This window comes from Cervus elaphus, chromosome 6 (genome assembly GCF_910594005.1).
Source record: "Cervus elaphus chromosome 6, mCerEla1.1, whole genome shotgun sequence".
In the NCBI taxonomy this organism is placed as follows: domain Eukaryota; kingdom Metazoa; phylum Chordata; class Mammalia; order Artiodactyla; family Cervidae; genus Cervus; species Cervus elaphus.
In genome coordinates, this window is record NC_057820.1 from 47,781,715 (window position 1) to 47,798,091 (window position 16,377).

The window sequence follows — 16,377 nt, forward strand, 5'->3', positions numbered from 1 at the left end:
AGTTTACATTGGGCATCTTTCAGTTTGAGAGATGAAGATATCTGTAGAGAGTACAGGACTGTGGTGGTCCTGAGACTTGAAGGATAGAAAAGTTTCAACCTCTAGAGTGTGAGATAGAACACTAGTAATAATAATGTACTGCTGTTAGTCTTTTATACAAATAAATTACACGCAGTAGAGTCTCTTTTATACAATATTGATTGTATAATCAACTAGTAGTTGGGATGGTGGCATAGGGATGGTTACATAAGGATGGTTACATAGGGATGAAGAATCATAGGGAAGATAGATGCCTTAAATGTTTTATAGTTAAGTGTATAAATGCTCATGTATCATCAGTCTTTTGATGTAGAGCTGAGGCCTTCTCTTTAGGATATTTTAAAAGTGACTTGCCTTTTTCAAATTGTTTGGCTTAAGTTTCAGAGACAAAGCATTTTCTTTTTGCACTCATATTTTTGATATAATATTTAATATATATAACTATAGTAAATACAATTGGCAAAGGCGAATTTTGGACAAATACAAGATAACTTACTCTTGGTAGGCATGTGCTTCAGTCATTGGAAGAAAAATGAGGTGGTGTACCAGAGAGGACTCCTCATTCCCCACAAAAGGAAATGGAAACTTGGGAGTTATGGTTTATCAGTGGTTTTAGGACTGATGAGAATCTGGTTTTATTTGGAATCTAATGCTTTTCCTGTTATATAGTATTGCAAGGTGATAAGGAATAATATGTGAAATATTGTTGAGTGGTGAAGAAGTGATTGACTGTGTATATATATATTTTAATATAATAGCTTTATTGAGATAATAATTCACATACCATGCAAGTCACCAGTTTATAATGTACAATTTGAGGTTTTTGTATATTGACAGAATTGTGCAGCCACAACCACAATTGATTTTAGAATATTTTCATCATCCCCTAGAAGAAATCCTGTATCCATTACCTCCCCATCTCCTTCCTGTCCAGAGTCAACCACTAATCTGTCTTTCCTCTATATATTGATAGATTTGTCTGTTCATATAAATGGAATAATGTAATGTGTAACCTTTTGTGACTGGCTTCTTTCACTTAGCCGTATTGTTTCAGATTCATCTATGCTGTAGCATGTGCCAGTATTTTTTATGGCACACTCCACTGGACGGATACACCACGTTTTATTTATCCGTTCATCAGTTGATGACATTTCTGTTGTTTCTGCCTTTTGACTGTAATACAAATAATGCTATTATGACAGTTTCTGTATTATAGGGTTATCACAGATAATGCTATTGTGGACATTTGTACACATATTTTTGCATGGATGTATGTTTTAATTTTTCTTGCTGTATACCTGGGAGTGGAATGGTTAGGTCATATTTTATTTTTGAGGAACTGCCAGACTATTTTCCAAAGTGGCTGTACTATTTTATATTCCTGCCAGCAGTGTGTGAGGAGGGTTCTAGCCGTACACTTGCCGACACTTATTATCTTCATTTTGATTATGGCCATCCTGCTTGTTATATATGTTTTAAAATGATTGTATTTTTCTAACTATAAGAGTAATAAATGCCCTTTGTAGATATTTTGGAAAATACAGAAAAGCATAAAAGATAAAACATTATTTATTTTAAATCACTATTTAGAAATAATATTGAGTAGGTTATTTATCTCTGTTTCAATGTAATTTTTAAAAATGGATAAAATTATATATAATTTTGAGTCCTGCCATTTTTTAAATTGTTGTTTAACATTCTCCCCCCTTTATTTTGAAATTGTATTTTAATTGTATCCTATCAAAGAATGTTTATTCTGTTCTGTTTCTCTTTTGTGTTCTTATTTCTTACTACTTTTTCAAGTTTTACAGTTATTTTGAGGAGCCAGACATGGAGTAGGGATAAATATTTGTGGTTAATCTAACATGTTTAACTAGAAATTACTTCCAGGTTAACTGTAGCATAATGTTCCATTTACTGAATAAACCGTAATTTAGCCAACTATTTTTTCTATTTCAGGCATTTATATTCCTTAGAATTTTTCTTTATAAATAATGTAAAATTTCTTTTAAAATAATGTTTTCTTTATAAATAGTGTAAAAAAAATTGTACATGAAATTCTCTCTGCATTTTGCGTTTGTAGGAATGTAGTTACTGGGTCAACAACTATGAACGTATTAAAGATTCTTGTTACATATTGGTAGATTTACTTTTCAGAGTGGTTGTCAAATTTACATTTCCTCTAGCAAATGTATACTTATTCCTTTCTTAGTGTACCTTCACTAGCAATGAGTAAATGCGTGACAATGAATTTTAAGGAGGCATCTTTCGGATTTGTTCACTGATACATGTATTGCCGGTAGACAGTAGGCACTGAATATATGTGGAATTACTCCCAGTAGGAAAGAGAAGAGTTTCTCTGAAAGACAAGGAAATAATTTTCCATTCACCATTCCAGGGCTTGCCTGGTGGCTCAATGGTAAAGAAGCTGCCTACAGGGCGCAAGCCACAGGAGATAGATGCAGGTTCAATTCCTGGGTTGGGAAGATTCCCTGGAGAAGGAAATGGCAACCCACTCTAGTATTCTTGCGTGGAGAATCCCATGGACAGAGGAGACTGGCAAGCTACAGTCCATGGGGTTGCAAAGAATCAGACACCCCTGGAGCGACTTAGCACGCACTTAGCATGCACGCACATGCCAGGAAAGTAGCCTTGTTATACTGATCATGTAACAGCTTGTGTTTTTATAAAGAAGGGATGAAAGAGTAACAATTAGCTTATTTGAGGAACTTGTTTTAAATTTTATTTTGTTTGAATATTTACATGTTTTGGAAGTCAGAGTGACACTTCGAAATCTTAATTTCTGTCCCTGTTTCCTTATGGTCCTTTATTGGTAACCAATCCCCTTGACCCTCCTGCCCCCTGCCTCTTTTTTTAAGCAACCTCTTAGGGATCTTTACAGTACTTTTTAGTAAAATTTAATCAATAAAAATAGATATTCTTTCTTCCCTTTTTCCCTCCCCTTGTTAAAAACACAGACTATAACAACATATATGTACATACTCTGGTGATGTTTCCATGGAAATACATAGAGTGCTTCCTTAATCATTTTAATACTTGCATCATATTCCTTATAGTGGATGCATCATAGGTGATTTTACCAATCCTCTTAGATTGTTTTCAGTGTTTCACTTTTACAGATTATCCCACAGTAATCTTGCTGTACACTTTATTTTGTTAGTGTGCAACTGTATCTGTAGGAAAATGTACCAGAAAGAGGGTTGTTGGGTCAAAGAATAAGTGCATTCTTGATATTGTAGATATTGATACTTCCACTAGCAATAGAGAAGGCTCATTTCTTGGAGAGCCTTAAGGTACCTTTTGAAAAGGTCTATAGCGTCATTGCCCCATAATGTATTTATGCTCAAGTACTATGTATGGAAGGACTGTTAAGATGATGCGCCTTGTATCATCAAGAAACAGGTAATTTTGCTTAGATGGTGAGGAAATTCACAAATGTACTTGAAAAAAATGTTACCGGTGATGAAAGATTTAACTTAGAACCTTTCAATGACAAATACTCATTTTCTTGTTTTTTCTCTCTAGACAGATTCTTTCCCTATATAGTTGAGATTTTTTAGTAAGTAAGTTCTTCTTGGCTAAATTCTCAAGTTCTAAAAACTAAGTTCAGTAATGATATATGTTATATGAAACCTGCTAAAGTGTTACAACTATTGTTTTAAACATGACTGTTACTAGTAACTAATAACCTACCATGTTTCTCTTCTCTTTTTTCTTTGTCTTCAGCCTTTAACATTCCACATTCTGCTTTGTGCATGGTGAATCACTGTTCTGCACCAGTGTGCCCGCCTGTGTGCCTATAAAGTACAAGCTCCAGATTGAAAAGCTTCTAGATGGAGCCTTCCCATGTTCGCTGTCTTTTCTACAAACTCTGTGCCTCAGCAGCCTTTTCTAAGTGGTAAGTGGGATGTATGTATTGTGCTTTTACAAAGGAATAACAGGGATTTGTAAAACAGCTTTCATTTAAATTACCTCCCCCTTTTTTGTGCCATATTCTCTTTTTACACATGGGTAAGCACCTATTCTTCTGTGTATGTGTGTTAATTTTCAAAATCATATCTGAGAATAACAGTAATACCTAATTTTTGGAGACTTCAGAACATTTTTCCATATTATAATCTGGTTATAGTATAATATGCAGTATTTATGAAGAATACAAAAATATGTAAACACCTTTTTGTGTGTGCACTTTTATATGCTCTGTATTATCTATTGATATTTTATTATTTCATTTTCATTTTGAATGAGGTACAAGAGATACTGATGTCACAAGATCATAGTTTATAGTTATTTCATAATTAGAGATTTTTACTACAAGTGTTTTTTAAATAATGATCTAAATTTATATTTACTGCTACAGGTGACTACCATTTTTAGTGGTTATTATAGTAAATGAGCTTGCAAAACTGGGTTTACTAAAACTAGTTTTATTTGGGAAGAAAATTGTTTTATGGAATGATAAAAATGTTAGAAGTAAAAAAGCTGTGAAAATAAAAGAGTAATTTCACTCCCGAATTAGAACTTGCATGGTAAGTGAATTGTGTTAGTATTTTATGGTTTGTTATTGGTTCTGTTTTCATTTTGCTAGAGCCACGGATTCCAACTTTAGGTCTGTACTCTATATTCTCTTATTATAAGGCTGAGGTAGTTCTTCCTGTTACTATCTTTTCCTACCTACCTAGGTATTTTGAGTCCATTGGGTCAAGAACATTCTCTTCCTAACAACTGTAAATTATGTGCGTGTTTATGGAGTTGATAAGAGAAGTATGTAATGCCAGCTCTTCTTTTTATCACATGGCACTGTGTGTCCCTTTTCATATTTTTAACCTTTTTTTGGAAGCATAGGTGCTAGTTAACCAGTATGTTTTTTGAACATCTCTGAGATTTATTCAAAACACATGTTTTGGGGTGGGGTGCAGAGGAATAAAATTGAGCAGAACAAGTTGCTGACATGGGAAACCATTAAAATTATTGAAGACTCATTTTAAGTGTCAGTCAACAAAGAGTTACCAAATTTTTATTTATAAATAAAATATAAAAAAATATATATATATATATATGACATTTAGCACTGTAAAGAGGTAAGTCTCCAAATAGAAATCATGTAGTTAGATGAGATCGAGTGAAGAATGCGGTACTCTTTAGCTCTAATTCTAATAATTAATTGCATAGTGTTCTTAAGTGCAAGTTAGTCTTCGTAGCCCTTGGTCTCCTCATCTATGAAATGAATGAATTAACTAAATAATTTATAAGGTTTTTTTTTGGTGTTTTCATACACATAACACTTTATGTCTGTAATGAACAAATTGATAGATACTTGTTTTTTTGAGGATAGCTTTTCTTTCCTAACCTATGTGATAGAGATATTTTTAGACTACTTTCTTTGAATTGTGGGGTTAGAATAAGGTCCCACTGTCAATTAGTCGTTGTCTTTGGATTGTGATGTCTTTCTTTTATTCTTTTTTCTTCACATTCTCATCCTTCTGTTGTCTTGACTGTTAGAATTCTTCACTTACCTCATTTGTTCCCTTTCTGTCTCTTGTATCTTATTAGTCACTCATCATGTTTCCTTGACCTGTTTAGTATCCATTGTTTTCACCTTTGTATTTTCCAGGATCACTGCATCTTACACGAGTGATTCTAATCCTGGGACCCTTTTAAAAATACAGATATCTTCTAAAATGATCTTGGGAGAAGGGTGAGCTTGGCGGGTAGCTGAAACCTACTAGAAACCAGTATTACTATCTCACCAGGACTGGAGTCCCAAGGTCTCAGAGCCTGTCACTTCTTGCCTTAGATCCCATCATCAGTGAGTTGCACTTCTGAGGCCTTGGAGTCTCCTCTCATGATCATAACACTCTGTCTGTTCTTTTTCTTTATTATGACTTGTTTCTTGGCATTTTGTTGCTTTTCTAATTAAAACCCAACCCTTGTGATCATATTCACAGCAGCATCTTATGTTCTGTTGCCTTTTTAACATTCTGAAGACCCTGTCCAACTGCAAACCTAAGTTAATTTGCCAAGTATATATTTCCTAGTTCTAGCTGCCTGATGCAGTTGGAAAAGGTCATATAACTAAGTTTGGATCTACTCAGCAGTCATTTACTTTATCGCTAAACTAATTCTTCCCAAGCTTGGCTTTTTACCCTTCTTTAGAAGACCCCACACCTTGTCACGGTCAAGTTGCCTTTTGGGCAACCTAGCATACTTCTGGACCTATTCTTTTTTACTTCAGAATTTTTCAGTGCCTAAAGAGGAAGTGTTATATCTTATTATAGTTTTTATTATGGAAAATTTAAGACATATAAAAGTTAACAGACTAGTGTAACAGACTTGTATTCATTACTCAGGTTCAGTAATTATCTTGTCATGGCCAAATTGTCTTGTCTCTCACCAACTTCCCTCCCATTCCTATACTATTTTAAAGAAAATTCTAGGCATCATAAAATTTATTTGTATTTTTACCGTTGATACCGTTATACCACTGTTAACTTTAAAAAAGCAATTCCGATATAGTCAAATATCCAGTTAATGTTAATTGTAATTCTCACACATTTTATTTATTTATTTATTGGCTGGACCTCATGGCATGCAGGATCTTAGCTCCCCTTGCAGGGATGGAATTTGTACCCCCTGCAGTTGAACCATGGAGTCCTAGCCCCCGGATTGCCAGGGAAGTCCCGTAAAAGCAGTTGGCTGGATAGGTTCAGGGTCCAGATAAGCCCTTTCCCCATTGCAGTTGGTTGATTTTTCTCTTAAGGTCTCATCCTCCCCTCTGTTTCTGTCCTGAAAATTTATTTGTTGAACAAATTGGTCTTTGTCTTGTGGATGTGGGTATTCCTGATTATATTCCTGTGGAGTGGTTAAGCATACTCATCTGACCTTTGTATTTCATGTTAATTGGTAGTTGCGTCTAGATAGTTGCTTAGACTCCATCCAGTTCAGATTCTTCTAGCAAGTCTTTGTCTTTGTGCAAGTGTCTGTCTTTTTCTTCTGATTTGTTGCCGTTTGTGCTCCATGCTATAGATCAGATCTTACGTTTTCTGTAAGAAGGCAGATAGTGTATATTTTAGGCCTTATGGCCCATCTGGTCTCCTCTGCTGCAATTACTAAATTCTGCTGTTTTAATGAGGAAGCTGCAATTGACAAAATGTAAGTGAATGGGCATGACTGTGTTCCAGTAAAACTATATTTACAAAAATAGGTGATGGGCTTCCTGCTTGAGATCTATTAAATCATTAAGGTTTGCAAATTGGTGATATATTAATATTACAACTTTACTGTTCATTTATTAGGTGAAATGGTCTGTAAAGAGAAGCTATTCCATGTATACTGTTTGTTATGTGGTGGTTATTGTTGTTCAGTTGCTTAGTTGTGTCTGACTCTTTGTGACCCCATGGACTGCAGCCCGCCAGGCTTACCTGTCCTTCCCTGAATCCTGGAGTTTGCTCAGACTCATGTCCGTTGAGTGATGCCGATGAGTTAATGCTGTATAGTGGGGCAGTTTGTATGGGGGAAGGTTGACAGTTTCCCTTAGCTTACCTATTTCAAAATAGTGCCTTGGTTATATTTGCTTTCTCCAACAGTGACTGATTAGGGTCTCCCCTTCCTCTAGATTCCTTATAGACTCTAAACATATTGGAGTTTTTAAGAATTCACTATGGTAATTATCATTGTTAATGCTTAAATTACTTAATCTTTGGCCAGTGGGACTCTTCAAGTTGCTTACTGAGTTATTTTGACATGACTAGTAATTTTTGATAACTTCTTGATTATCTAGTATAACTCATCATGTACATTTCATCCCCACACCTGCTGTCTGCAGTGTCTCCAAGGAGTCCTGATTCCTTTATTGGGGAATAGAATTTCAAGACCACAGTTTGGGCTCTAGAGGTTCTCATTGCTAGTGGGTTGACCATTGTTTCTAGGCCTTTTCAGTGCTCAGAACTAGGGTTTTTTTTTTTTTTTAAGGACAGAGTACCTCATGAATTCATACTGATATTTCCAATTCAGTTTCAATACTATCAGATTTTTTGTTAATCTTTTTTATTCTATATCTGTATTTTTCAGCTGAGAATTCTAGTTCTCAGTAATGCTAAGAATAATATCTTACTAAAATATTTCATAATTACTCATTTATAGTACCCTCATTATACATGTAACAGTCTCAGAGTAGCCGTACAGGCATTTTGTCTTGTCAGGCTGCTTTCCTCATTTCTGTGAGATCTACCCGTGTTGTTGTATGAAACAGTAGTTTTGTTTTGTTTTTTTTTTCCATTTCTGTATAGTAAGTTTTCTGTTGTGTGACATGCCATGATTTATTTATGCATTTTCTAGCTACATAATATCTCATTGCATGAATAAAAAAGACATAGCTTATTTAACCAATTTTCAGTTGATGGGCATCTGAGTTGTTTCTAATTTTTTGCAAATAGCACTGCAGTTGATAACTTTATTATCCATATATATCTTTTTATGTTTTTGCCACTGTATATTTGGGACAGATTCCTGGATGTGAAATTGCAGGGTCAAAGGGAAAATGAGTACACAATTTTATGTTAAACTGTGGTGGTAATTGAGAAGTAGTGGTATCCCATTCATTCTTCTGTGAAATTCTTTTAGTTCTATTCCTTTGGTGCTTTGTTCATTCTGTCCTGGTTCAAAAAAATCATCTCTTGACTGGCCTAATAGGTTTTTATACAAATTGGTCCCATTCTGTTTTAGTTTCTGTTCACCATCCAGTCTGCTTCAAAAGTGAACTTTTAGAAACCCAAAGTCTGTTCATATCACTTTCTTTCTTGAAAACCCGTGGTGGTTTCCTGGGATTGTTAATTTTATGTGTCTACTTGACAGAGCTGAAGGATGCCCAGAGAGCTGGTTAAACATTATTTCTGGGTGTATCTGTGAGCGTGTTTCCAGAGGAGATTAGCGTTTAAATCAGTAGACTAAAGATGATCCTCCCTCACCAGTGTGGGTGGGTGTCATCTAATCATTGAGGATCCAAATAGAATCAAAAGGAGCAGAGGAAGGGTGAATTTGTTCTGTCTCCTTGGGGCTTCCATCTTCTCCTGTCCTCAGACGTTTGAGTTCTTGGGCTTTTGGATTCTGGGACTTATACCAGCGGCACATCATCCCCTGGCTTTCCAGGTGGCTCAATGCTAAAGAATCCCCCTGCCAATGCAGGAGACGCAGGAAATGTGGGTTCAGTCCTGGGTTGGGAAGATCCTCTGAAGGAGGAAATGGCAGCCCACTCCAATAATTTTGCCTGGAAAATCCTGCAGACAGCAGAGCCTGGCAGGCTACAGTCCATGGAGTATCAAAGAGTCAGGCATGATTGAGCATCCCACACGCACATCACCTTCACCCCCCAGCCCCAACCCCTTCTGGCCTCAGTCTGGGAGTTTTATCATTAGCTCCTCTGTGTCTGAGGCCTTCAGACTCATACTGAATTTTGTCACTGTTTTCCTGGGTCTCCAGCTTGCAAATGGCAGATCATGGGACTTCTCAGCCACTGTAACTGTGTGTGTGTATATGTTAGTCGCTCAGTTGTGTCCAACTCTTTGCGACCTCACGGACTGTAGCCCACCAGGCTCCTCTGTCCATGGGATTCTCCAGGCAAGAATGCTGGAGTGGGTTGCCGTTCCTTCTCCAGGGGATCTTCCTGACCCAGGGATCAAACCCAGGTCTTTTTGCTTTGTAGGCAGATTCTTTGCCATCTGAGCCACCAGGAAAGCCAGTTACAATAAATATCCTCTTATATATCTATTTTTATCCCATTGGTTTTGTTTCTGTGTCATCTGTGAAACCTAACACATTCCCTCATTGCAGACAAATGAAAGCCCACCTGAAATTGAAGACTTTATCATTTTCTATAAGCTTTAAGCAGTCCTTTGAGACTACTTCTCTTTAGGAGATCAAGACTGGTATTTTTCTACCTCTTTTTTTTTTTAACTCATCTTCGTCCTTGTCATGATATCTCTGCCTCTTGAACCCTACTTCCCCCTCTCTCTTGTTTTTTTCCTTCTCTTAAAGTCTCCATTTATATCCCCTAATACTTCTTAAATCCTCTCAGTCAGGTTGGCTTTTAACTTTTGTTGATATTCCAGTTCTAAGATTCATCATAGCCTGTGTAAATATTAGAATTATTTTTGTATTTATTTGGAGTGTAGCGAATTGTGTCTATTTCATTTTTGTAATTGATAGGAACTCAATAGATATTTGTTGAACTGTAGGAGATTAGGGGCTTCCCTGGTGGCTCAGACGGTAAAGTGAGCATTCCATGTGCTAGATCCCTCACTGAAATTTCTTGTAAAAGAGGTAAGTGTCAAGTACAAGTTTATAAATATCTTGTATTGAACCTTCAGGGAGTGACCTCATTTAGAAATAGTAAGATCTGACTTGCCTTTTGAAACAGTCTTTACAATTCAGTGAATATTGGATAATCCTTAAACTCTTTATGCTGGTTTGGCAAAAAAATGTTTATATGATAATATCAGAGGATTCTTACGATTTACTAGGGTGTTTAGAACACAGATACACAATTTCCATGGCAGTGAGGAGTAGCCAAAAAACTTCTGACTATGTAGCATATCTAAATGTACCTCTGCTTTTACCTTAGGAATCTTTCTGACTAATTGTCCATGGGGCCATCTTCTTTTTTCTTTAATTAATCAATTTTTTAATTAAGCTTTTTATTTTGTATTGGAGTATAGCCGATTAACAATGTTGTGATAGTTTCAGGTGGATAGCAAAGGGACTCAGCCATACATGTACCTGTATCCGTTCTCCCCCAGGCTTGATGGGGCCAACTTCTGACCAGGCGTCTTGCTAGGTTAAATGTACTGGTCGTGCATGTTGACTGTGCTTCCATGGTGGTGCAGCTGGTAAAGAATTGGCCTGCAATGTGAGAGACCTGGGTTTGATCCCTGGGTTGGGAAGATCCCCTGGAGAAGGAAACAGCTACCCTGCTGGTAAAGAATTGGCCTGCAGTGAGGGAGACCGGGGTTTGATCCCTGGGTTGGGAAGATCCGCTGGAGAAGGAAACAGCTACCCACTCCAGTATTCTGGCCTAGAGAATTCCATGGACTGTGTAGTCCATGGGGTCTCAAAGAGTCGGACACGACTGAGTGACTTTCACTTTCACTTTTGCATGTTGACTGAGTTTAATATACTTGATTCTCATATGTGATTTTGCTTATATTGGGGCCAGCCAGCATGTTTCTTTTGTGAGGAGAAGGGTACTATCATTATGTATTCCATCTTTTAAAATTATAACACGTTTTCTTTTCTTCCTCTCCTATTCTCTCCCTCCTTCCCTCTCTCCCTTTCTTTCTGCAAATGAGGCTAAGTTGCTTTGTGTGAGTTAATATAGCTTAGTATTGTGTAACTGTGCTACATACATTGTGTAGCCTTCTCATGAGAGGTCATTTCTCTGAACTTACAGTGGAAATGGGGTTTATACAGATTTGTCTTACATGTGACTTTTTGGGTATAAATCTAACTTTTAAGTCTCTTTGGATCACCTCTTGAATTAAATGACTATTTTTGTCTTCTATTACATCTTGGTGCAGTGAAAGGTATAGGAGATTATAATTTTGCTTTCATACTAAATGGAATTTAATTTTGTCATTGGGTATGCAGTAGATACTAAACCTTTTAAAGCTATTTTTAAATTAAATTTCCTAAAGTCACATTTCAGATTTTTCGTGTTTCAGCAGTGTTAACTAATGGGAAGTATTTTGGCTGTATTATTTTAAGGTAAAGCTATCTTAATGGAAATTTTAAATGAGCTTGCTTAAGATGAAACTAGGACATTAAGTCTTAGTTTCAGGAATTTGAGTTTTAAAAAATCACCATGAAATATTAACTAGGGTAGGTGATTATAGGTAAGAATTGAATTATCATTTGGTACTCTGATCTTCAAGTTTAAAATGATGAAAGATTTTACTTTTAAAACTAAATACCTATAAAACAAAAAATGTTTCATGTAGCTCATGGTTTGACAGGTTTATGAAAGGCTTGAAAGATAAAATTGTCATAGGTGAAATACTGCATTCTCCATAGGGTTTATGTAACTAAGTAAATGAAGGTGAAAAAACCTGGTGAGGTGGGAGAAATGACTCAGTTCCTCACTTTGCACTCTCCTCATCTTACTTCCTCTCGTTTTAAATTTGCATGAATATTGCAGCTTCAAATATCATAACATTAATTCAGAGGCCCGATATATTAAAAGATAAGCTTTTATTGTTTTATAATACTCCATTTTTACCATATTGGAACTTTCTAGAACACTCTCCTCCTAGGACAGTTTAGGAGTGGTTGTGTTGTTGTTGCTCAGTTGTGTCCGACTCTGCAACCCCTTGGACTGCAGCACACCAGCCTTTCCTGTCCTTCACCATCTCCCAGATTTTGCTCAAACTCATGTCTGTTGAGTCAGTGACGCCGTCCAACCATCTCATCCTCTGTCGTTCCCTTCTCCTGCCTTCAATCTTTCCCAGCGTCAGGGTCTTTTCTAATGAGTCAGTTCTTTTCATTAGGTGGCGAAAGTATTGGAACTTCAGCTTCAGCATCAGTCCTTCCAATTAATATCTAGGACTGATTTCCTTTAGGATTGACTGGTTTGATCTCCTTGCAGTCCAAGGGGCTCTCAAAGAGTCTTCTCCAACACCACAGTTCAGAAGCATCAATTCTTCAGCGTTAAGCCTTCTTTATAGTCCAGCTCTCACATCCATACTCAACTACTGGAAAAACCAAAGCCTTGACTAGACAGACCTTTGTCGGCAAAGTAATGTCTCTTGCTTTTTAAATACGCTGTTTAGATTTGTGATAGCTTTCCTTCCAAGGAGCAAGTGTCTTTTAATTTCATGGCTGTGGTCACAATCTGCAGTAATTTTGAAGCCCAAGAAGATAGTCTGTCAGTGTTTCCATTGTTTCCTCATCTATTTGCCATGAAGTGGTGGGGCTGGAGGCCATGATCTTAGTTTTTTGAATGTTGAGTTTTAAGCCAACTTTTTTACTCTCCTCTTTCACCTTCATCAAGAGGAATTTAGTTCTTCTTTGCTTTCTGCCACCAGGGTGGTGTCATCTGCATATCTGAGGTCATTGATATTTCTCCCGGCAGTCTTAATTCCAGCTTGTGCTTCATCCAGCCCAGCATTTTGCATGATGTACTCTGCATATAAGTTAAATAAGCAGGGTGACAATACACAGCCTTGACGTACTCCTTTCCCAATTTGGAACCAGTCTATTGTTCCATGTCAGGTTTGTAGAGCTGGGTAAGTCACACCACACAAATAGTTTCTTAAGGTTTACGTCTTATTCATTGTTTGTGTCCTTCACTGTCTAGCTTGATAATATAGTTGGGCTCAGTGAAGGTCATAGAACTATGTCTGTTTTCATTTATTATACTATACCTGGTGTTAGGTTTCTGGAAAGGCTAAAGTGTTTTCTTTTTGTCTCTTTACTTTTATACTGATATATTTTCCAGTTAGCATTTATGTCTAGCTTAGTATGATTGTAACATGTATTATTGTTCTTAACAATAAGAGCATAACCTGAATTGGGAAGTTATGGGAAGTTATGGGAAGTTTTATAATACTTCAACATTCAAAAAGTATAATTCCAATGACCTCGAATCCACTAAACTGAGCTAGAAACTAAAAATTCTTGCAAGGTAGAGCAAGAATAAAGGAAAAGAGGCGTTCAGGGACCCAGCAGGAAAAGGGTGATTTAAGTGGAGTGGAGGGAAGTTAAACCATAGACAGAGCAGTTGATACTTGCATGCTTCCTCCGGTTTCCCCTATAATGTACAAATTATGGGCAGAACATTTTGCAGCTGATTGAGTTATCACTGTCTGCTGCTGCTGCTGCTAAGTCACTTCAGTCGTGTCCGACTCTGTGCAACCCCGTAGACGGCAGCCCACCAGGCTCCTCTGTCCCTGGGATTCTCCAGGCAGGAATACTGGAGTGGGTTGCCATTTCCTTCTCCATATCACTGTCTAAACTGTGATAATTAAAAGTTATCATTAAAAGTTAACTTTATCAAAGTTAAACATCTTTGGGAAAATGTATTTTAGGTTAAAGATTATTTTGAGAATTCTGGCTGAGACAGAGAAATGTCACTTTCCTTTAGAATATTGTTCTTGGACCTTTCAATTAATAGGGCGACATTAGCAGAAGAGGATTGAATTTCATCTTAAATGAGCATCCCTATGACTTGTTAGTCATAATATGATTTCTTCCTTCCTCCCTATTTTTTACTTCTGGTAAGGCAAATTTATTCTTTCTTCATGAAATATTTAAGGTAAATTATGTGTTAATTAGGCTTAATTATCCTTTTTTGAGAGACCTCTTGGCTTTTGTTCTAATGTTCAGAATCAGTATAAAAACGCTCAAGTCATAATTGCGTTTTAATTTGAGAACTTTATCTTGAATGACTCCGTATAAGAACATATTCTTTTAAAATATAAAAGAATCCAGATGTGCAGTTTTTCTCATTTTATCTACTAGTTGTCAGTTTCCACAGCTGCACAGTTGAACATTTATAGAAATTATGGGTTTGTTTGGGTTAAAACGGAGTAATGTATGTTCAGCACCCAACCCATTTTATTCATACATAGGCGGCTCTTAGTGATTAGTGATTATTATTGGTTTCAATTTCTAGGGCACCATTTCTTAGGGTGCAGTGAATGAAGTCTGAATTCTACCCTACCATGTTTGTGATTTGTTTAGACTGACTTAATCACTGTGGAGAATAAAGCATATTGGTGGGGTAGAGCTTTTTGTGTGTGTGAGTCCTTTTTAGAGTTACTGGATGTACTGGAATGTGAAGGATTAAGCTCTGTGGCATGTTCTATATGGTCATTCATAGTGACCAAACTGATTTGGAATGTTGTTTTGTTGCTAACTTTGAAATGTGTTATTTTCTGTACAGAGAATGTTGATCTGAATAAATTGCTTATTATCCTTTATAAATATCTAGAATGAGATGAATTGTCAATCAGCGTAAATCTTATCTGACTCAATACTTTCTTTCATAAACACAGGGAGGAGGCAATCCTAGGGTAACCTTTAGGGAATAAAAGCCAGGCATTGCTCTGCAGTTCAGAGGGTATGTGGTAGCACCCAGCTTTGGAGCCTGTCACAGTAGGAAGTCATGTTTCAGAGGCCTACAGCAAAAAATCGTATTTATTAATCATGTTTATTAAGCTTTAATGTATCACTTAACTGGCTCTTCTATCAACAGCTAGCCAGTTCCTCAGAGAGAGGCAAAAAGCCGTTCGTGGAGTTGTAGACTGTAGCTCCAGTTACTCCCTGGCAGTGGAGGCTGAGAGCACCACTTCCTTGGCAAAGTCTTTTCCTGTCCTGTCCTCCACTTAAATTGATGAGTGACTCCCTTGTACCCAGTTGCTGCTTGGACATATTTAAGTAACTTCTCTCAAAGCATCTAAAAAGGGTTGTCCCATGGATCTCTCTTCCAGCTGGCCTGTAAGCTCCTGGTTGGTTGCGGGTGCATCTGTGTTAGTGCAGATGCTGGGAGCTCAGGGTGGACCCTCAGTCTGTGTGAAGTGTGAAGTGTCTGTGTTGCTGTGGCTTTTGGCGACTCCTCAACATTAACTGGTCCAGTGTTATTGTTCCAGGTGCTCTCATTCTTCAATGAAAAACCTCTACAGAGGCTCATTCTGCCCTGAACCCTGTACTCCAATTCTTATTTCTTTCTCGGCTGCCAGTGCAAATTCTCGATTTCCTTTATTTCTTTCAAGGAGCAATTCAAGTTTTTTTATCCATGAAGGTTTTTAAAGGTATGTTTAATTTTAGTAGTAGTTAAAATTCAGAAATCCAAGAAAAAGTAAGAAGTGTTAACTAGAACTGCAAACTTAGAATTGGTCTGTTAAAATACACTATACTTTTAAGTAACAAAAACATATTTGTAAATACTTTCCTCTTCAAAATCAGAAGTTATGTTAATTTTGGTAAAATTCTAAATTTTTTTTCAAATTTAATTCAGAACCTTGGAGAAATGGGAATTTGGGCTAAAGCTTATGGAAAGAAATCAAGAGGTGTGTTAAAATTTTAGGTTGTTGTGAAAAAGGTGTCTTATTGCATCATATGTCATTTTATAACATTTTAAAAGGAATAAAGGTTGATCTTATTGTCCTTATTTGTAAAAGGATTTATTGGGCTTTAAAATTGGAAGTCATACATAGACTCCTTTTTCATCTTTCCCCTACTTAAAATAAGCCATCATAGTTTATTGAAAGTTATTGTGTATAGGAAAAGTCTACAATGTCATTGACTTTTTTTTTTTTTTTTTGAGAA

General features: G+C 36.6%; 1 protein-coding gene across 3 annotated transcripts in view; it reads left to right on the forward strand.

Moving 5' to 3' along the window:
* FRYL (FRY like transcription coactivator) overlaps positions 1–16,377 on the forward strand; it is a 253,065-nt gene that overhangs the window by 35,839 nt on the left and 200,849 nt on the right. For 2 of the 3 annotated variants that reach the window (XM_043906825.1, XM_043906824.1), the window contains exon 2: positions 3,787–3,958. Coding sequence is in view for 1 of the 3 variants with exons in the window: in XM_043906824.1 (XP_043762759.1) it covers positions 3,907–3,958 (52 nt within the window). In the remaining 2 variants the exon portion in view is untranslated. Of the gene's footprint in view, positions 1–3,786; positions 3,959–12,435; positions 12,447–15,939; positions 15,945–16,377 lie in introns of those variants that run through there. The other variant, XM_043906827.1, reaches the window with a different exon arrangement.